This window comes from Manis javanica, chromosome 16 (assembly GCF_040802235.1).
Source record: "Manis javanica isolate MJ-LG chromosome 16, MJ_LKY, whole genome shotgun sequence".
In the NCBI taxonomy this organism is placed as follows: domain Eukaryota; kingdom Metazoa; phylum Chordata; class Mammalia; order Pholidota; family Manidae; genus Manis; species Manis javanica.
This window is the reverse complement of record NC_133171.1, coordinates 68,067,166-68,089,070: the sequence shown is the minus strand read 5'-3', so window position 1 is coordinate 68,089,070 and position 21,905 is coordinate 68,067,166. Positions and strand designations below refer to the sequence as shown.

Below are 21,905 nucleotides of genomic sequence, written 5' to 3'. Positions count from 1 at the left end.
CCCTCTTGCTCATTTGGAGCCAATCATGTCAACTCCTCTCACGGGGATACTGTCAGAAATGAAAGGTTATTCTGAAACCATCAAACCCTATTAGTTAAGCACTCTGAAAATAAGGTCAATAAAAGCAGATTGTAGATTGCTTCGTAACCTCCTGGTGCAAATGACTAGGCTTCAGCCTTTCATCTTTTCACCTGCTTAAAAGATAGGGCCCAGAGGATACTCTGTTCTTCAATTTCAAATATGATCATTTTTTTATGTTGCCTAAAAAGAGAGGATGAATGAAATCAGGTGAAATGCTGATGGGTGGGATGAAGGGATTCAGCGCTTTAAAGGGCACTGCAGAGAGGTGACTCCACCCTCTTCACTGTGATGCATTTGGAGACTGATAAATCACGTTTTTAACTGACACCACCCCTTCGCCTGTTACCTTGCACATTGCTGTGTGATCCATGCTTTGTGTTCATGCCCTAGATGCCGAGACTTAAAGCACATAAATATGTACTTCACCCATGCCTTTTCTTGGTGGGAGGGGCCTTGCAGCCCTTGAGCCTTTAGAACACAAAGGTGCTGTCCATCGTGGGATGCACACATATGTACACCAGCCCTGGAATTGTCAGAGGGCAATGACTGCCCCTGGGTAATAATCTGCATGTGTCATTGGTATCTGACAACAAATCCTTAAAACAGTACTTCAGTTTAGATGCCATAAAAGACAGTAACAGATTTAGGATGGTAAAACAATGAGCTGGCTCCCAGAGAGTTTGGAAATGTTAGTTTTCCAAGAGTATCTTGAAGTTTTTACTTGTATAGCCTTTTGTGTGCTCGGTAAGCCAGGATGTGGACTGTCAGGCTGTGCTGAACGTGGTCACCCATCTGTTCTTACTGTGCTGAGGCTGAGCTGTAGCATGAAGAAGGAAATTACCACTTTGCATGGGCAGCCAACAGACACGCTTGGCCAGAAGATCTGCTGAGCTGTGTCACCTTTGCAGGATAGGTTTTCACAATAAACATACAAGAGTTGCTGCAAAGGCGTGGCCTTGTAAGAGTCAGAGCGAAGTTCTTTGAAGCTCTGCTCAAACCAAACAGCTGGGAATGCACTTTTAAATGAAAATGAACGTCAGAGAGAAACGTCAAAATGTGGTTTTGTCTCAGACAGTTAAGCTCCTGGTCAGGGCATGCTTGTAGTTTTAAGAGGCATCTATGTGTTGTGTGGTAACTGTGACTCCGTGAGGTTGCCAGAAGTGGGGGCAGATGTTATAAAAAGATGTAAGATGTAGGGTCTTCCACCAGCATCCAGGTCTTCCTTTGTGAGAGCGGGGCTAGACGTCAGCCTAGCCCTGCACCTTCCTCTAACAAAGGGGCCTGCCACACCAGCAGGCCTTCCCCCACTTCCGCAACTCACTGGAGTTCTGGCCATGCCTGTCCAGGGGACTTCTCGTCACTTTAGGCTTCTTTGTTTTTTAATTCAGGTTTTTAAGGCCAGAGGGACTGTCCCCAGCCAACAGATGTTTCTTGGGAGTTCCCTGGCAGCTCTTCTGGGTTCCAAAAAGATAGGCAGAGGCATCAACTCAATTGCTCCCCCTGGTGGGAAGTAAGAGCTTGACAGTTGAATTTCTGGATGAACTGAGGGCAGCTGCTTTGATTGGGATGGTTGCTATAAAACCTCATAGCTGTGTACCTGGAGTAACTTGAGCTACAGGTGATGAGTGGGTGGTGGTGGGCCACCGAGAACAAGTTGCCGACACCCTGCTTCCAGGAGAACTGGGTGAGAATTGGGAGAGTGGGTTGTAAAGTGAGAAGTCCATACCAGAGCAGAAAGAAGAAGTAACTCTTGAAGAGATGTAAAATTTTTCAGCCAAAGTGTTTCTGTTGTGCATTGGAGGGTTCTGCCATCGGCCATCTTTGTGTTAATTATCTAGTGACTTAAAATTATCTCTCTCCTGTGCTCAGTGTGAACACTTTCCTGGGATGTACGACAGTGACATCAGAGCTGAGCTGGCTGAGTGACCTGGGTGTTCCGTTATGTGGAAACTAGGTGTTTGGTTCTGTTTGCCAGGGTGGTGGTTGGGGGGAGGCCCTCAGAGGCACAGTAAAGCTATGCTTCCCTCCATTTCTTTGTTTTCACTGGTACCAGTTGAACACTGGCCTCCTAGACACAAGTGCAGGCCGAGGAATAGGAACCTGTGTGTTAGGTAGGTGGAGCCTGGGTTCTTAGTTCTGTCTTGACCCTCCCTTTAGGACATGTGGCTTGGCTGGTGGGACAGACTGGTTCCTGGGTTAGCTTGTCAGCAGCATGACAGCCTGTCTCGGTAGGCACAAAATGCGGGTGCCCTGGGTGGGCTGAGGGTTGAGATGAGGGGATACAGTCAGTGAAGCATGCCCTTCCCAGGCTTTGTAATGCATAGCTCTCTGAAGTTCATTGTTCTAAAGGGTTTTGGGGGAATACATTTATAGTCTTTGAGCTTGTTGCATGGATATGTGAGTATAAGATTTGAGTGGACCTTATGCAGGTAAACTGTTAAAACAGTGAGGAGGAAAATGAACAGTTGCTCTTTCTTCTGATGAACAAGGCAGTTGGCTGCACATCTTGGCAGTCAGCCAGTATTTAAGTTCACAGAAATAAGTTTATTTTGTCCCTGTGAGACAGGAAGGTGATTTTTTGCCATTGAAGGTAATGAAATGCAGAAAACGTGCCTCCTTGTAACCCAGTGAGCCAGAGGTCAGATGCCCCTGAGGAAGCTGGTGTGGTGGGCTCATGGGCTCCTACTTTGTTGGAGGTACTGAGATGAGCAGCCCTGGGCTCTCGGTCTTTCACAGGCGAACAGTTGTGTTGGGGAAGGTCAGAGCCAAACCATCACCGATCCTTGCTCTGTCCTTACTGATTAGTTCAGAATCTGGGGCCTGAGTCTGTGACATAAGCATGACTTGCGGCTTGCCCAGGAAATTCTCGGATCCCGGCTTTGAGAAGCATTGGACATACACCTGTGCAGGACATGTCGGCCGACAGCTGAACTGTTGGTAGGAGATGGTGGTGTGAGCACCATCCAGTGGTTGCCATTTTCACAGGTGATTCCTCATCCTCAGGATCAAACAAAGCATAGTATGTAGTTACAGGGGACCTGCAGGAAGGGATGGAACAGGTTGCAATGCAGTAGGAATGGATAACCAAAGATTGAGGGCCTAAGGCGGTGCTTTCTTCTGCTTCCTGGGAAATGGAGTCCTTTTCTTCAGTTTAGGTCCTGAGGCCTTTCTAGTGTGTTGATGATGGAAAAATCTCCTCAGGAGTCCAGCAGATTTTACTGTTTGCGTTTTTCTAAGAGGTTTGTTTTGTTTTTAACCAATGGATGTATTTGACAGAACAATTAAAAATTAGAGGTATCTACATCCCTCACCTTGCCCCTATTCCAAATTAGTGGTACTTACCATAGAACATTTGTCTTTGGCCCTGTACCCGGTTTTACACATTTGTTTTTAACTTACAGTTGCCAGGCTGTTAGCTTTTGTTTTCATTTTATAAATCTCCCATTCTTTATTCCAGACTCCTCTCTCTTCCACTGGATCCAGTCAGTCCTGCTTCCTCATAGGGTGGTAAGCAGTGCTGGGTCCAGGCTGTAATTCCTGGGCTTTCTTGGTAGCCGCCTCAGTGGTGCCTGGGAGCCCCCAGTAGTCAAGACTGGCTCATCAGAAATTGGATTCACTGAATGTCCCAGGATTGGGTTATGGAACACAAACTCTACAAGAATCTTGATTGGACTGCATGAAATTTGTGGCATATAAAGAAATACAGGTCTCAGTGGCTTCTTTCCTTTTCCCATTTCAGAACCTTCTACTGATAACTTCGAGAACCACTGAAGCAAACTATGTCCCTAGGTCAGCCTCAGCATCACCAGGGAACTTGTTAGAAATACAAGTATTCGAGCCCCATCCCAGACCTACTGGATGAGAAACTTGGGGTTGAGGCGCGGGGCAGTGATCTGATTTGACTAGCCTTCCAGAGGTTTCTGAGAACTGCTGGTTTGGTATATACCTACAGAAAAGTTTGATTTTTGTTTTTGTGTTTCTTTTCCCCACTTGGCTCATTGCTGTTTCTAGGCTAGGGCCAGGGGCACTTCAGGGCCACAGAGACTCAGGCCCTGTGGCCTGGAAACCTGACTCTTGGTGGCGGGACAGCTGCACAGTACGGAGTAGCGGTGGGTGATGGCAGGAGCCGGTGGGTTTTAGCTGCCATCTCTGCCTGGCATGAGGATGGAGGCACGTTTTGCATGACTGCATCTGGTCAGTCAGCTTTGCTGACTTGGGAGCTCAGCTCCCCCTCCCCTCAGTCACCTCCTGCTCAGAGATTATCACTGAGACAAGGAGGCTGTTATTTCTATTTCCCAGTAACTGTAATTTTTAGTCTGCCTCTTGGAAGTGGTGGTGCTTACGAACTTGCAGTCCCTGTTTTTGAACTCATGTTGCAGATGAGAAATTGATGACCCAGATGTTAAATGACATGTCAAAGGCCACTGGGAGGCAGAGGTGAGGCGACATCCACTCCAAACCAGCTGGCCCAGCAACTGCTCCCACGTGGGCACCTTATCAGTCTTTGGGAGTTAATGCATCTCTGGTCTCCACCACGTCATTGTTTGGTTTCTCTTCAAAAGCGAGAGTGACTGTGTCCTGAAATTGATGTAGTGATGTAAGATGGCGTGTGCACAGACTGCTTCCCTAGTTCCCGGAAGCCCCCATGTAGGAGTTTGTTGGGGGGTGTGGGTGGGGGCGGGGGTGGAGGGAGGACTAGGAGCTGCTTGTGCAGAAGGGCATTAGGTGTGTTTTGCTTCACCGGAGAGGTTAGGTGCATCCTGTAAGGTGCTGTGTTGGGCCATCTCAAAGGTGAGGCCGAGGCAGGCAGACGCAGCATTGGCAGCCACACCCCCGGGCATGCAACCTGCTCGGAGTTGGACCGCATGAGTGTTCTTGTTCTTTCTGTAGTTTTTTTGTTCCGTTCTTTTTTTAAACACATAGATTTAAAAGGTCAGTGGGCAGATCATGCTTTTATGTGGAGTGAACAAAGAATAGCAGATATGTCTTTTCCCAGAACAGGGCTGTGTGTGTGTACCCCTTCTCCCCCAAATGGGCAGGCTCTTTATAAATGTCACTATCCTGTGACAGGTATTGGCAGGCACCTGGTGGGGCCTTCCTTGTGAAATATCCGATTTCCTGGAAGAGCCCTGGGGACAAATATGAATGTTAAAACACCCTGGAGGCCTCTCCAGGGGGCAACCAGGTCCTGCTGCATATCTTTGCGAGTAGGCTAGGCATGTGGTCATGCAAAGATTCTGAAAGGGAGGATCTCTGAGTTCAGGTTGTGGCTGTGGCCTTTGTGTCCCTTTGCTGGCCACCCAATATCTTTTCTCGAATGCAGGCGGCTGGATCTGTTTGGTCAGTAGCACGTGGAGGTCACCTTCTTGGCAGGTACTAATTCTGCTTTTCTCGCCCTCTGCTTCTCCTGGCATCCCAGGTTTCTAAGGTAAATGGAGTCACTCGAATGTCATCTCTGGGTACAAGTGCAACCAGTGCCAAAAAGATGCGCGAAGTCAGACCTTCACCGTCCAAAACTGTGAAGTACACTGCAACGGTGACAAAGGGGACTGTCACATACACCAAAGCCAAGAGAGAACTGGTCAAGGAAACCAAACCCAATCACCACAAGCCCAGCTCAGCTGTCAACCACACAATCTCAGGGAAAACCGAAAGTAGCAATGCAAAAACCCGCAAACAGGTGCTATCCCTCGGGGGGGCGTCCAGGTCCACTGGGCATGCCGTCAATGGCCTCAAGGTCAGTGGCCGGTTGAACCCAAAGTCATGCACTAAGGAGGTGGGGGGGCGGCAGCTGCGGGAGGGGCTGCGGAACTCCAAGCGGAGACTGGAAGAGGCGCAGCAGGCGGCCAAGCCGCAGTCGCCTCCCAAGAAGATGAAAGGGGTGAGCGGCTCTGCTGAGGCCCCCGGCAGGAAGGGGGCATTAGTCCCCGCCGTGCCGGCCCCCGCCGAGAAGGCTCCGCTGAACGGCCACCTGAAGAAGGAAGTGCCCGAGCGGAGCTTGGAGAGGAACCGGCCGAAGCGGGCCACGGCTGGGAAGAGCACGCCAGGCAGACAAGCACACGGCAAGATGGACGGCGCCTCCTGTGAAAATCGTTCTACCTCGCAAACAGAGCCCCTGCACAAGCCGCACGACGCGTCGGCCCGGCCGGAGAAGGGGAGCGGCAGGGCCGGCTGGGCGGCCATGGACGAGATCCCGGTCCTCCGGCCGTCCGCCAAGGAGTTTCATGACCCGCTCGTCTACATCGAGTCGGTCCGCGCTCAGGTGGAGAAGTACGGCATGTGTAGGGTGATTCCCCCGCCCGACTGGCGGCCCGAGTGCAAGCTCAATGACGAGATGCGCTTCGTCACGCAGATTCAGCACATCCACAAGCTGGGCCGGCGCTGGGGCCCCAACGTGCAGCGGCTGGCCTGCATCAAGAAGCACCTCAGATCTCAGGGCATCACCATGGACGAGCTGCCGCTCATAGGTAAGGCTGCGGTTGACAGCTGCTGAAGGGAGGGCGGGCTGCTGGGGCTCAGGAGGAGCTGGGCCCCTGCCTGCTGGCCCTGGGCCTCTGTGGCAGGAGGAGGTCGCCCCTGCAGCCCTGCTCTCCCAGCTGGGCTGTCACCTGCCCCCTGCCCTGCAGGGCCAGCTTGCTGGGCCAGTGCGGTGTCCAGAGGCGGAGAGGAGTGCCCCTGAGTGTCTGTCTGCTGCGGCCGCTACACCTAAGTCCCGCCGACCAGGTGCTTGAACTGTTGGAGGTCTCGGTCTCACAGCTGTGGAGGCTGGAAGTTCACAGTCAGGGTGGTGGCTGGGTCTTCTCCGTGTCCTTATGTGGTCTTCCCTGTACACATTGCTGGTGTCTCTAAGGACACCCGTCCTGTTGGACGGGAGCCCAGTGTAATGGCCTCCTTTGCCTTAATGATCTCTGAAGACCCTACCTTTGCAGTCACAGTCTGAGGCACTGGGAGAAAGGGCTTCAACATGCAAATATTTGGGGCATCATTGTAGGCTATAAGCTCTATTTTGTGGACTTCATTCACCCCATTGGTCTCTGTCCTTCTCCTTTTTCTTGACATTTCAGTTTCTCTGGTAACCAGCTGGGCCCTTGTGAAGCCCAGGGGCCAGGGTATATGGTTATATTTCTCCCGAGAGCAGGCATGACTCTGGCGGGGACTGCTGCACAGCATGCCTCTGTACTGAACGTACATCCCAGCAATTAGGAGCCCCTCTTCCCCAGGCAGAGCCCTCTTAGGGATCCTCCTCGACTTCCCATTTCCCTCTTGCTCCTGGGTCTTGACCCCTAGGGTCGATGTGCCTGACGCTTGCTGAGCCAGTTCTGCACAATGGGAATAGCTGGGTAAGGTCACACAGTTCCCTTTGAGCTAGACCCATGAGACAATGTGTCCCAGCCTCCAGCTTGGAGATACTGGTTTATCAATGGCAGGGGGAAAAGGAGACATTTCCCAACCATTTAAATGTCAGGAATTGGCAGTAAGATAGGGTTCCTAGCAAGATGGAGGTTTCAGTATTCCTCTCAACAGCTGCCTGCCAGGGCTAGTGCCTGAGTGCGAATCCCTTAGTTTGAAAGAACTCTTGGTTTGTGGTCCACTGTCAGGGATGGCCCGTGGTGGATTGCGGCAGGGCTGCAGCAGCAGGCTGAGCAGGTGAGAGCAGTTTGGTGCTGGCACTGTGGTGCCCTGCGTGGACTCTGGCCACTGGGTGTGACTCAGAACAGTACCAAGTCCTCCTGGCTCTGCTGAGCATTCCGGAGTTGTGTCATTTCTCCCCCACTCCAACCCCCCAGCCCGCATGAGGGTGGTGGGCCTTCTGGGGCAGGTGGGGTGCCCAGGTGATCTTGTGATGGCAGTAAGCAACCTTTGGTTTTCTTAACCTTGACTCCACGTAGCACCAGAAGTCCGGTATGGATGTGTTGCCACCTGTGGCGTGTATTCTCTCTCTGCCTTTGCCAGCAGTGTGAAGCATTGTCTTCACCCATGTGAGGGAGTCCGGGCTGGCCCATTAACCGTGGAGACCGTGGGCCTGAGCTTGGCCTCCTCACAGTGCATGGGACTTAGTAGTTTTTTAATCTTTTTTTTGCTTATTTATTTATTGATTGAACCGCCCGTCCATCTGTCTGTCTGTCTATCTATCTATCTATCTATCTATCTATCTATCTATCTATCTATCTATCTATCTATTATCATTAAATATCTATCTATCTATCTATTTATTGTTATCATTAATCTACAGTTACATGAAGAACATGTTTACTAGGGTATCCCCTTCACCAAGTCCCCCCCACAAACCCCATTACAGTCACTGTCCATCAGCATAGTAAGATGTCGTGGAATAACTACTTGTCTTCTCTGTGTTGCACCGCCCTCCCCATTCTTCCGCCTGTCCCCCACATTATACATGCTAATCGTAATGCCCCCTTTCTTCATACCTACCCTTATCCCTCCCTTCCCTCCCATTCTCCCCCGTCCCTTTCCCTTTGCTAACTGTTAGTCCATTCTTGGGTTCTGTGATTCTGCTGCTGTTTTGTTCCTTCAGTTTTTCTTTTTTCTTATACTCCACATATGAGTGAAGTCATTTGGTATTTCTCTTTCTCTGCTTGGCTTATTTCACTGAGCATAATACCCTCTAGCTCCATCCATATTGTTGCAAATGGTAGGATTTGTTTTTTTCTTATGGCTGAATAATATTCCATGTGTATATGTACCACATCTTCTTTATCCATTCATCTACTAATGGACACTTAGGTTGCTTCCATTTCTAGGCTATTGTAAATAGTGCTGCAATAAACATAGGAGTACATCTGTCTTTTTCAAACTGGTCTGCTGCATTCTTAGGGTAAATTCCTAGAAGTGGAATTCCTGGGTCAAATGGTATGTCTATTTTGAGCATTTTGAGGAACCTCCATACAGCTTTCCACAATGGTTGAACTAATTTACATTCCCACCAGCAGTGTAGGAGGGTTCCCCTTTCTCCATAACGTTGCCAACATTTGTTGTTCTTTGTCTTTTGGATGGTAGCGATCCTTACTGGTGTGAGGTGATATCTCATTGTGGTTTTAATTTGCATTTCTCTGATGACAAGTGATGTGGAGCATCTTTTCATGTGTCTGTTGGCCATCTGGATTTCTTTTTTGGAGAACTGTCTGTTCAGTTCCTCTGCCCATTTTTTAATTGGATTATTTGCTTTTTGTTTGTTGAGGTGTGTGAGTTCTTTATATATTTTTGATGTCAAGCCTTTATCGGATTTGTCATTTATGAATATATTCTCCCATACTGTAGGGTACCTTTTTGTTCTTTTGATGATGTCCTTTGCTGTACAGAAGCTTTTCAGCTTGATATAGTCCCACTTGTTCATTTTTGCTTTTGTTTTCCTTGCCTGGGGAGATATGTTCATGAAGAAGTTGCTCATGTTTATGTCCAAGAGATTTTTGCCTATGTTTTTTTCTAAGAGTTTTATGGTTTCATGACTTACATTCAGGTCTTTGATCCATTTCGAATTTACTCTTGTGCATGGGGTTAGACAGTGATCAAGTTTCATTCTCTTAAATGTAGCTGTCCAGTTTTGCCAGCACCATCTGTTGAAGAGACTTTCTTTTCCCCAATGTATGTCCATGGCTCCTTTATCAAATATTAATTGGCCATATATGTTTGGGTTAATGTCTGGAGTCTCTATTCCGTTCCACTGGTCTGTGCCTCTGTTCTTGTGCCAGTACCAAATTGTCTTGATTACTATGGCTTTGTAGTAGAGCTTGAAGTCGGGGAGTGAGATTCCCCCCACTTTATTCTTCCTTCTCAGGATTGCTTTGGCTATTCGGGGTCTTTGGTGTTTCCATATGAATTTTTGAACTGTTAGTTTCAGTTCCTTGAAGAATGTTGTTGGTAATTTGATAGGGATTGCATCATATCTGTATATTGCTTTGGGCAGGATGGCCGTTTTGACGATATTAATTCTTCCTAGCCAGGAGCATGGGATGAGTTTCCATTTGTTAGTGTCCCCTTTAATTTCTCTTAAGAGTGTCTTGTAGTTTTCAGGGTATAGGTCGTTCACTTCCTTGGTAAGGTTTATTCCTAAGTATTTTATTCTTTTTGATGCAATTGCGAATGGAATTATTTTCCTGATTTCTCTTTCTATTAGTTCATTGTTAGTGTATAGGAAAGGCACAGATTTCTGTGTGTTAATTTTGTATCCTGCAACTTTGCTGAATTCCGATATTAGTTCTAGTAGTTTGGAGTGGAGTCTTTAGGGATTTTTATGTACAATATCATGTCATCTGCAAATAGTGACAGTTTAACTTCTTCTTTACCAATCTGGATTCCTTGTATTTCTTTGTTTTCTCTAATTGCCATGGCTAGGAACTCCAGTACTATGTTAAATAACAGTGGGGAGAGTGGGCATCCCTGTCTTGTTCCCGATCTCAAGCTTTCAGCTTCTTGCTGTTCAGTATGATGTTAGCTGTGGGTTTATCATATGGCCTTTATTATGTTGAGGTACTTGCCCTCTTTACCAATTTTACTGAGAGTTTTTTTCATGAATAGATGTTGAATTTTGTCAAATGCTTTTTCAGTGTCTATGGAGATGATCATGTGGTTTTTATCCTTCTTTTTGTTAATGTGGTGGATGGTGTTGATGGATTTTCGAATGTTGTACCATCCTTGCATCCCTGGGATGAATCCCACTTGGTCATGGTGTATGATCCTTTTGATATATTTTTGAATTCGGTTTGCTAATATTTTGTTGAGTATTTTTGCATCTACGTTCATCAGGGATATTGGTCTGTAGTTTTCTTTTTTGGTGGGGTCTTTGCCTGGTTTTGGTATTAGGGTGATGTTGGCTTGATAGAATGAGTTTGGGAGTATTCCCTCCTCTTCTATTTTTTGGAAAACTTTAAGGAGAATGGGTATTATGTCTTCTCTGTATGTCTGATAAAATTCTGAGGTAAATCCATCTGGCCTGGGGTTTTTGTTCTTGGGTAGTTTTTTGATTACCGCTTCAATTTCTTTGCTCGGAATTGGTTTGTTTAAATTTTGTGTTTCTTCCTTGGTCAGTCTTGGAAGGTTTTATTTTTCTAGGAAGTTGTCCATTTCTCCTAGGTTTTCCAGCTTGTTAGCATATAGGTTTTCATAGTAGTCTCTAATAATTCTTTGTATTTCTGTGGAGTCTGTCATGATTTTTCCCCTCTCGTTTCTGATTCTGTTGATGTGTGTTGATTCTCTTTTTCTCATAATAAGTCAGGCTAGAGGCTTATCTATTTTGTTCATTTTCTCAAATAACCAGCTCTCGGTTTCATTTGTTTTTTCTATTATTTTATTCTCAATTTTGTTTATTTCTTCTCTGATCTTTATTATGTCCCTCCTTCTGCTGACTTTAGGCCTCATTTGTTCTTCTTTTTCCAATTTCAATAATTGTGACATTAGACTATTCATTTGGGATTGTTCTTCCTTCTTTAAATATGCCTGGATTGCTATATACTTTCCTCTTAAGACTGCTTTCGCTGCGTCCCACAGAAGTTGGGGCTTTGAGTTGTTGTCATTTGTTTCCATATATTCCTTGATCTTTATTTTAATTTGTTCATTGATCCATTGATTATTTAGGAGCATGTTGTTAAGCCTCCATGTGTTTGTGAGCCTTTTTGTTTTCTTTGTAGAATTTATTTCTAGTTTTATACCTTTGTGGTCTGAAAAATTGGTTGCTAGAATTTCAATCTTTTGGAATTTACTGAGGCGGTTTTTGTGGCCTAGTATGTGGTCTGTTCTGGAGAATGTTCCATGTGCACTTGAGAAGAATGTGTATCCTGTTGCTTTTGGATGTCGAGTTCTATAGATGTCTATTAGGTCCATCTGTTCTAGTGTATTGTTCAGTGCCTCTGCGTCCTTACTTATTTTCTGTCCGGTGGATCTATCCTTTGGAGTGAGTGGCATGTTGAAGTCTCCTAAAATGAATGCATTGCATTCTATTTTCTCCTTTAGTTCTGTTAGTATTTGTTTCACATATGCTGGTGCTCCTGTGTTGGGTGCACATATATTTATAATGATTATATCCTCTTGTTGGACTGAGCCCTTCATCATTATATAATGTCCTTCTTTATCTCTTGTTACTTTCTTTGTTTTGAAGTCTATTTTGTCTGATACTAGTACTGCAACACCGGCTTTTTTCTCCCTGTTGTTTGCATGAAATATCTTTTTCCATCCCTTGAGTTTTAGTCTGTGCATGTCTTTGGGATTGAGGGAGTTTCTTGTAAGCAGCATGTAGATGGATCTTGCTTTCTTATCTATTCTATTACTCTGTGTCTTTTGATTGGCACATTCAGTCCATTTACATTTAGGGTGATTATTGAAAGATGTCCACTTACCGCCATTGCAGGCTTTAGATTCATGGTTACCAAAGGTTCAAGGTTAGCTTCTTTAGTATCTTACTGTCTAACTTAACTCACTTATTGAGCTGTTATAAACACTGTCTGGTGATTCTTTATTTCTCTCCTTTCTTATTCCTCGTCCTCCATTCTTTATATGTTGGTTGTTTTATTCTGTGCCTTTTTGTGTTTCCTTTAACTGCTTTTGTGAGTTGTTGATTTTATTTTTTGCCTATAGTTTGTATTTGGTTGGTCTATTTTCTTTGCTGCGATTTTATTTTCTTTGGTGACATCTATTTAGTCTTAGGAGTGCTCCCATCTAGAGCAGTCCCTCTAACATACCCTGTGTAGGTGGTTTGTGGCCAGAGGTGGAAGAGGCAGATTTTTCCCTCAACTTTTGCTTGTCTGGGAATTGTTTAATCCCTCCTTCATATTTAGATGATAATCACACTGGATACAGTGTTCTTGGTTCAAGGCCCTTCTGTTTCATTGCATTAAATATATCATGCCATTCTCTTCTGGCCTGTGTAAGGTTTCTGTTGAGAAGTCTGATGCTAGTCTGATGGGTTTTCCTTTGTAGGTGACCTTTTTCCTCTCATTAGCTGCCTTTAAAACTCTGTCCTTGTCCTTGATCTTTGCCATTTTAATTGTTATATGTTTTGGTGTTGTCCTCCTTGATTCCCTTCTGTTGGGAGTTCTGTGTACTTCCGTGGTCTGATCGATTATTTCCTCCCCCAGTTTGGCGAAGTTTTCAGCCATTATTTCTTCAAAGACACTTTCTATCCCCTTTTCTCTCTCTTCTTCTTCTGCCACCCCTATAATGTGGATATTGTTCCTTTTAGATTTGTCACACAGTTCTCTTAATATTGTTTCATTCCTTGAGATCCTTTTATCTCTCTCTCTGCTTCAGCTTCAATGCATTCCTGTTCTCTGGTTTCTATTCCATTAATGTCCTCTTGCATCTTATCCATTCTGCTTATAAATCCTTCCAGAGATTGTTTCATTACTATAATCTCCCTCCAGACATCACCCTTAGCTCTTGCATATTTTTCTGCAGCTCCATCAGCATGGTTATGACCTTTATTTTGAATTCTTTTTCAGGAAGATTGGTTAGATTTATCTCCTTCTCAGGGGTAGACTGTGATTTTGGTCTGTATCAAATTCTTCTGCCTTTTTATGGCAGTAGAGGTAGTTGTGGGGAGCTGGCGTGTGTGTCAGCTGGGAGAACGTCCCTTCTTGCTGATTTGTGGCCTTCCTCTCCTGGGAGAACAGCGACCCCTAGTGGGTTTTTCTGGGCAGCTGTACACAGACAGGGGTTCTAGTTCTTGCCAGGCCGCTGTGGAGTCAAGCTCCATGGTTGCTGTGGGCTTGGCCGGCCTCAGTCTGCTGCTCCAATATGGCGGAGCTGCGTTGGAGGGAAGCAGGTTGGAGGCTGTTTATCACTCTGAGGGGCCTCCGAGGTGTGCTGCTGCCCAGGGGATTAGGGTGCCCGGAGTTCCCTGGGATTCCCAGCTCCTGGGCTTAGTGTCCCAGGACGCTTCCATCCAGTTGTGGGGTCCCTGTCCCTTTAAGACTTTTTAGAAAGCACTCACTTTTCTTTGTCCCAGGGGCGCTGACTGCGGGGACCCACTCACAGGTCTTACTGTCCCGTTTCCCTAGTATCCAGCACTCCATGCACTGTGTGTCTCCACTCTGGTGCGGATGGCTAGGGCTGGGTGTTTAGCAGTCCTGGGCTCCCTCTCCCTCCGCGCGCCGACTCCTCTCCTCCCGCCGGGAGCTGGGATCACGGGTACTCGGGTCCCACTGGGCCACGGCTTGTATCTTACCTCCTTCACGAGGCGCTGGGTTCTCGCAGGTGTGGATGTAGTCTGGCTCTTGTCCTGTGTCTTCTGGTCTCTCTTTTAGGAATAGTTGTATTTGTTGTATTTTGAAAAATGTATATGGTTTTGTGAGGAGATTGCTGCTGCTCTACTCATGGTGCCATCTTGGCTCCGCCCCCAACTTAGTAGTTTTGAAGCAATTGCTCAGAAACCACCAAAATGAACATTCTTTCTGCATCCGAACAGAGATGACACCCCAGCCCCCTGGGGAGTGGGGCTTGGACTTCAGGAGGGTGGCACTTTGCCATGTAGCAGCCTCGTGGCCCTGTGAATGGGCTGATGGCCGTAGATGAAAAGTCCATGAAATAAAGGATTTGCAGGTAGTGTGTGGATGTTTAAGTGTTCTTGAATTACAGTGATCTTTTTACAGAAAAGTAGAAAGTATCGATTGTCTCCCTCTTAGTCAACCTGTGATCTGAGCCACTAACTCCCTTCTCTCCCTGCAGCCCCAAGTCTGGGCAGTGTGCTCCCAGCCCCTGGGGAGCTCTGTTACCAGCTGGAGACCTGGAGTCTCGGCATCCAGCCACTCTTGGCCACTGTCAAGGAGTGTTTCCTCATTGATGTAGCCCCCACTGCTCCCAAGCACCCAAGTCCAGCACCCCACCAAGCAGAGTGACTAGCTTCAGGCTGCTGCACACCCCTCTCCGGGTCTTACTGATAGGCTGGGGCACATGTTTTCACACAGTCTGCCTGGGGCTCCCTGGCACTCACCTGGTGGTCCCGCGATGCCCAGCTCCCCTGCACTCTGATGCTGTTCTCAGGTGGCTCTCAGTCTGACAGGAGTGTGCCTACCTTCCCCTTGAGTTTGGATGTAAATATATCCCCACCCTCCAAAGATCTAAACCTTGCTATTTTTTACTGGCTCACCCAGCCTTTTATGGCGTAATGTTCTCTGAATAGCGAGTGAGTGATCCTCCCTCCTCCCTTATTGGCCAGAGGGAGGCTGCTTTCCAGGCTCCATCTAGGTAACCACTCGGAGGGCATTCACATGTATGATTTTGATGTGCATTTGTACAGTTCTGTAACTCGATCAAGGGCTGTAGTGACAACTAGCCAGCACATCCTTCTGCAGTAAGTGGTCCCTCTGTGTGAATGGCAAATATGAGGGACAGACAGATGGCCAGATGCCCTCAAGATAGTGCTTGTTGTTCTGGAAACCCAGAGGGAGTGAATATAAATTAAAGTGTGTGTGTGTGTGTGTGTGTGTTGGGGTTTTAGGAGGTAACCAGACAGACTATGTAGTTTCTGTGTCACAGCTGTTCCATGTGATGCTGGGACATGGGTGTGGTGGTTGGTGGCCCAGCCCAAGCCCTGTCCTGCACTCTTCTGGGATGGACCTGCTCCTCAGGTCCTTGCACCCACCCCTGGTGCATGAGAAGGGAATGCATGTGTACGTGCTGCTTCTCTGGGGGACACTGAAGTTATTCCCCATGGGTCTGCATGTCCAGCTCTCCTTCCATTCAGGCCTCTGCTCAAATGTCACCTCCTCAGGGACACCTTCTCACACCCTCCCACTTGAGACAGTAACCCCCGTTCCCCTGCAGCCTCCTCAGTCTACTTTATCTCCATGGCACCCAGGAGGTCTCTCCTCTAGTTACCCATAGACTAAGCTCCCTGCTGGAAGTTTTTCTCTTTGCTGCTCTGTCCCCGGTGCCTAGTGGTGTCCCTAGCACGTAGTGGGTGCTCATGGACTGTCGGTTGATGGAGGAGAACTTGCTCATGGTCCTTTTCCTTGACTGTTCTGTCTCTTCTCCCCTCACTGTCCCAGGAGGCTGTGAGCTCGACCTGGCCTGCTTTTTCCGCCTGATTAATGAGATGGGCGGCATGCAGCAAGTGACTGACCTCAAAAAATGGAGCAAACTAGCAGACATGCTGCGCATCCCCAAGACTGCCCAGGACCGGCTGGCCAAGCTCCAGGAGGCCTATTGCCAGTACCTGCTCTCCTATGACTCCCTGTCCCCCGAGGAGCACCGACGGCTGGAGAAGGAGGTGCTGATGGAGAAGGAGATTCTGGAGAAGCGGAAGGGGCCCCTAGAGGGCCACACGGAGCACGACTACAACAGGTTCCACCCTCTGCCGCGCTTCGAGCCCAAGAATGGGCTCGTCAATGGTGTGGCCCCCAGGGACGGCTTCCGCAGCAAGCTCCAAGAGGTGGGCCAGGCTCAGCTCAAGACGGGCCGGCGGCGGCTCTTTGCTCAGGAAAAGGAAGTGGTGAAGGAGGAGGAGGAGGACAAGGGTGTCCTCAGCGACTTTCACAAGTGCATCTACAAGGTAGGTCTCCGTGGGGTGGGTGGCACTGCGGGACTCTGGAGGCCTGCAGCCCCCAGGCGGCCCTCTCTGTGGCATGTTTGTAATAGCAGGAAAGCCTGCAGTCTGCAGGGAGGCCAGGTGGCTAGGGTGCTGGCCTCCTGGCGCCACCTGCTGCAAGCCGTGAGCCCAGGGTGAGTTGCTTGCCTCTCTGGCCTTGGGTTTCCTTCCCCGGAAGTGAGCTGCGTGTGCACACGTGCCCATGGGCAGTGGTGCAGATCCGCCTGCAGCGCCGAGTCTGCCCCTCTGCACAGCCCAGCTCATCCAGAGGATGGGGGCTGCCCAGCCAGGGCCCAGGTTCCTCTGTTAGTGGCAGGCCAGACTCCTGGGCCTTGAGCTCTTGTTTTCTTCACATCCTTATTTATATTCTGCACTGCCTGCCACCACCCAGCTCCCAGCCCCCCTTTGCCAGGACCTTTCTGTGGAGGGCAGGTGCTGATCAATTAATACGCAGTGGGGAGGAGGCCAGGGAAAGCCTGGCACCTGGAGATGGGTCCACTGTCCCCGTGCCTGCCAGAACTCGCTGCAGCCCCGGCTGTCCTGAGAAGAGTCCCTCCTCCGGGGGCTCTTTGCCTGGCAGCCCGCCTACCTCTTGCCTCCTCCAGCAGTGACTGCCCAGCTGTTTGGCTGGGTCTGAAGCCAGGCCCTGCCCACCTCCCTGCCCTTGCCTGCCAGGGTGAGCGGCAGACCAGCTGTGACCCCACAGCAGGTCTCTGCTGAAGTGCCCAGCCGCAAGGGGTATTCAGACTGGCCCCTGCTGATGGCAGTCGGGCGGTCACCATGAGGGACTGCTCCCTGGTCTTCGCACCCAGTCCGGAGGGCCCAGCCACAGTGTGTGGTGTAAGGGTCTCGGCTGTGTGGAGAATCTGTTGGTCACACTCTAGGCACTCTTTTATTCCCTTTGCCGCCTCCTGGCAGGCCCTGGCCCATCCCTGCCTGGCTGAGTTGGGCTTCTAAGACCCGATGCCGTCACTGACATGGAGGATGAGACTCATCTCTGGGTTCCTTGCCTGAGTCCCTGCTTGGAAGCCATACCTCTAGCCTCCCCATGCCGCAGTCCACGTGTTTTGCCTAGGCCTTAGTCCTGTGCTCCTTCCTGCTGGCCAGAACCTTTTCTGGTATGAGACCCAGAGAGGTCTGGTCTCCTTTGCCCTGATTGCCCTGTGGCCGCAATCCAGGGTTGTACCTGAGACAGTGGGGTGGATTATCTACCTGTAGCTTGCTGATGGTCTTGTATGTCACATTTTAAATATTTTGTGAAAAGGGAAAAGGTGGCCCATGGACATAAACTGACGACCATTTTGGGTGTGTTTCCTCAAGTCTGAGAAGCCCTCCTCAGTTGCAGCTGCTCCTGAAACCCTGTGGCACTGAATGGCCAACTCCTAAAATAATGCATTATTAGTTTCTTTTTACTTAAGAAGGCCAGTTCTATGAGAATGAGGTGAATCCCAGTAAGAGTATTAAAAACATGATTTTAGATTTCACCACAAAAATCTAATGGAGCTCAGCCATGGTAGCAGTCTGGTGGCCATGGTGGCCGTCCGGTGGCTGTGGCCGTGCTCAGTGGCAGCTCTGTATGCTCGTGCTTCTCGAGGCCCCTTAGAACCCTGAGGGCACTGGCTGTTGGGTGCAGGGTATCATCATCTTGAATTATAGGCAGTACGTTGTAGTTGGTGCAAAATTAGGTCCTGCCCAGTAATTATGGTTTTATTTTTGCAATGAACAGAACATTAGAAGAAGTTTGGAATTGTATGCAAGTATTTTGTTTTAGTTAGACCCACAGGTAGTCGCTTACAAAGCTGAAAAACAGCAGCCAGTGACCAGGTCTCTGCTGACTGCTTTAACAGTCCTTCCAAAGGGGAGACGCCACCTGCTCTGGACCTGCTGCTCTCTGGGGGTGTGCCAGGGTCACCTCACTGGGGAGGCCTTCCCTGAACCCCTCAGGTAAAGCCGCCCTCCCTTGCCTCTCCTGTCACTTTGTGCCCCATTGCTCGTTCAGGGGTTGTGTCCCTAGGCTAGATGTAAGCTCCCCAAGGCCAGTCAGCTTAGAGTAAACAGTAGGTGCTCTTAAGTATTTATGCAATGAAAGGGTCAAGAAAGGTGAAAGGCACAAGTCTTAAAAGGCTTGCCTCTGTACAATAAGATCTATTCTGTATGGCAGGTAAAAGCAGGTGTGACCTGGGTCCCCAAACTAAAATAGCTGTTTGAGCAAAGTGAATGAACCATTTGAATGTTACTGGGAAGAGGACAACAGAGGGCAGGATGTTCGATGTTTGCAGGCACCACATGCCCCCCCTGGGGCACAGCGAGTGGCTTCCATGGCAGGAGGGCCAGAGCACTTCTGTTGCCCTCAGGTCCATGCAGCAGGGCTGCTCACCCGGCTCATAGGGCCCTTGGGGTTGAAGTCACCCTAAGCTGCTGTGTTTCAAAGGCCTCCAGGCTTCTCTCCAGGCTCCCTGCTCCCTTCCTCTGGCCAGTTGCGATCACGATGCTATGTAAGGCCCACACCCTTACTACTTACTCTCATACAGCACAGTAAACAGAGGAATTCTGCCTCTCTTTCCATGTTGTATCCACTTCTCCACTAAGTGAAGGCTGCTTTTAAAGCAGAGTACCTGGACATGTAGCCCTGGTGTCATCTGCATCTGCTGTGGCTTCCTGGTGCGCCACCTTCCCTGCTGGGAAACCGGCCATTCTTTTGCTGTGATGGCCAGTGGATCCTCTCGTCGGCTCGGAGGAGCCACCTTTTCTATCTTTGCTCATATGAACTCAGGACACAAACAGGCTCACAGCCATGGGGACATGCAGGGTAGTGACCAGGACGGGCCTCTTTGGGGTTAGGCCTCAGCTTTGTTTCTTAAGCTTTACTCTGTTTTTGTTTGCTTTTCAGGGAAGGTCTGTTTCTTTAACAACTTTTTATCGAACAGCAAGAAATATCATGAACATGTGCTTCAGCAAGGAACCTGCACCAGCTGAAATTGAGGTGAGGGGGGCTGACCCCATCCCCCTTCTGCATCTTGGAGCCATGTGTGGAGTTGGAAAGGGTGCTGTGCCAGGCCCCTGACCTCCTGGCTGAGGGGACTGGAGGAGGGCAGCCAGAATTCTAACGTGCATTAATCTAAACTAGTTGAGGGGCAAAAAAGGTGTGGCAAGGAGAGCGGCCTCCCTGGCTTCTCCCTAACTTGGCCCGAGCAGGTAGCTGTGAGATGCAGGGCCCGCAGCGTGAGCTCTCGGCATGCTCCTTCCCGTCCCCCGACCCACCTGGCTGCTTCTCACCCCAACTTCTGTGTCTGTTATGCAAGAGAATGTTTGGAATCCCTTGAAACCACAGTTGTGCCTTTTCTTCTCTATTTTTTTTATTTAATGGGATTGGCGAGCTGCCATTTTTGTGCTCCTGCCAAAGCTGTTCTGTGAGTTAGTGTGAGTTTGGGAAGGTGGTGAGCGCATCTGTGCCCAGACCAGTTGGGGGAGCTTTTGTGTGAAGCTGCAGGACAGAGACCCGAGCTGTTTGTTCACCTCCCCTCGGCCAGGGCCCAGCTGAGTCGGCCTGGAACTGCAGACGCTGATGTAAGCAGCCTCCCAACCCCCACAGCAGCCGATCCTGTTGGGGCAGAAACACCGGACTTCTGTCACTGCTAAGGGCAGTTGCTGGCAGAGCTGGAGTTAGTGGACCACAGCCCATCTTTGCAGAACAGGTTTAGAACATATCTTTTTCTTAGAAGATGTGTGCTATCTCTTGAAGATAAAACCCATGCTGACCTCTAGGTCTGACCCTTTCCTGGGAGTGGACCTCATTGCATCCTGGCAGCCCTGCATGAGTGCCACGTGTGCTGCACCCTGATATTAGCCATCAAGAACCTGGGAGTCTCACCCTGGTGCTCAGGCCTGGTTCCCCAGTGTGGTGAACGGAGTATTTGATTTTAGCACCATTGTCCTTTCTTTTAGACTCTAGTTCTCTATGGGCTTGCATGGGTACCCGAGCTCTGGGCGTGTCCCCCCTTTGAACACCACACCATAGCCTGACCCTGACCCCATCCCCCAGTTTTGGCCCTGCCAAAGCCATGTTCCATTAACCACAAATGTCAGCCGGGCCCTGATGGTGGGACACATGTGGCTGTCACAGTTGCTTCTGGCACGCTCGTAGCATCTGTCGTAGGGGTGTCAGGAAAAGGAATAGGACTTTTTGGAGCTGAACAGGTGTGCTGGGAAAAGAGGCCTTTGCGGTGTGACATAGGTCCTTGTGGGAGTCTCTGAAGGTGTGGTGTTTACCACTGTCCATAGTATGAAGGAGGCCTAGCTTGGTTTCTCACCCAGGAATTCCTTCTCTTTGAAAATCCAGCTGTTCCTCAGCAGTTGCATAGTATTTAAACACAAAGGAAAGATAAGTTAAAATCTAAACTTTCAGTCTGAGCTCGTCTATCATTGGATCCTACAAAGAAGGCTGGGCCTGTGACCTCCACCGAGTGGCAGTCTCCCTCCCACCCCCTACGTCTTTTATTAATCTACTGAAAGCTACTGTCCTTCTGAGCACATGGGTATCAGGGCCAGCACTCAGACCTGTCCCCTCCAACAGGCCACTGCTTGGTTCCTTACCTTCTGGGGAATCTAAGGGGCACAGGCATTTAATGATGAATTTATTCTCAGGGCCTTCTGCCTCCTCCAGGAGAAGTTACTCCGTGTGGGGGAAGCCTGCACAGGCATTGCCTGCAGCAGGCCTGTGACACCGAGTGCTCACTGGTTAGGCTTCGTCCTTTTTTGTGGTTCGAGCTAAACAGGGTTTGCTGAGACTAGGGAAGGTGATAAGCTTTTGGAATGATAACTGAAAACAAAATGAAAAACAATGCCTCCAAAAAAATGAAAATGTTGCGGCAGTTGCCTAAAGGGAGTGGAACACATTGTACCTCTTAGCAAAACACACTCTCTGCCCTGCTGCTGAGATTGGGCTCATTACAGTCATCTGAGAAGCTTTTAAAGCTGGTCGGTGTCATTTCCTCCACCAGCTTCTGATGGAATTGGCTTGGGGTGTGGCCTTCTTGTGGCTCGGATGATGCTGACGTGCCCATGCTCCTGAGTTGCTGGTTACTGGAAGGGGTGTGTCTGCCTCAAGGCCAGACCTGGTGGGAGGCTATATTCATCATAATCAGAGGGTGAGGCAGAGATGTCTTCAGCTTCCTTCCTATCATTGCTCTACCCTTCATAGAAATGATTTTTTTATTGTGGTAAAATACACATAACAAAATTTGCATCTTAGCCATTTTTAAGTGTACATTGAGTGTTATTAAGCACA

At 48.8% G+C, this 21,905-nt stretch overlaps 1 protein-coding gene across 8 annotated transcripts in view; it reads left to right on the top strand.

The window, feature by feature from the left end:
- Positions 1-21,905, top strand: part of JARID2 (jumonji and AT-rich interaction domain containing 2) — a 250,806-nt gene that overhangs the window by 213,127 nt on the left and 15,774 nt on the right. For all 8 annotated transcript variants that reach the window (XM_073225156.1, XM_073225154.1, XM_073225157.1 and 5 more), the window contains 3 exons: positions 5,501-6,548; positions 16,080-16,582; positions 19,509-19,601. In XM_073225156.1, the coding sequence (XP_073081257.1) occupies positions 5,501-6,548; positions 16,080-16,582; positions 19,509-19,601 (1,644 nt within the window). The remainder of the gene's footprint in view (positions 1-5,500; positions 6,549-16,079; positions 16,583-19,508; positions 19,602-21,905) is intronic.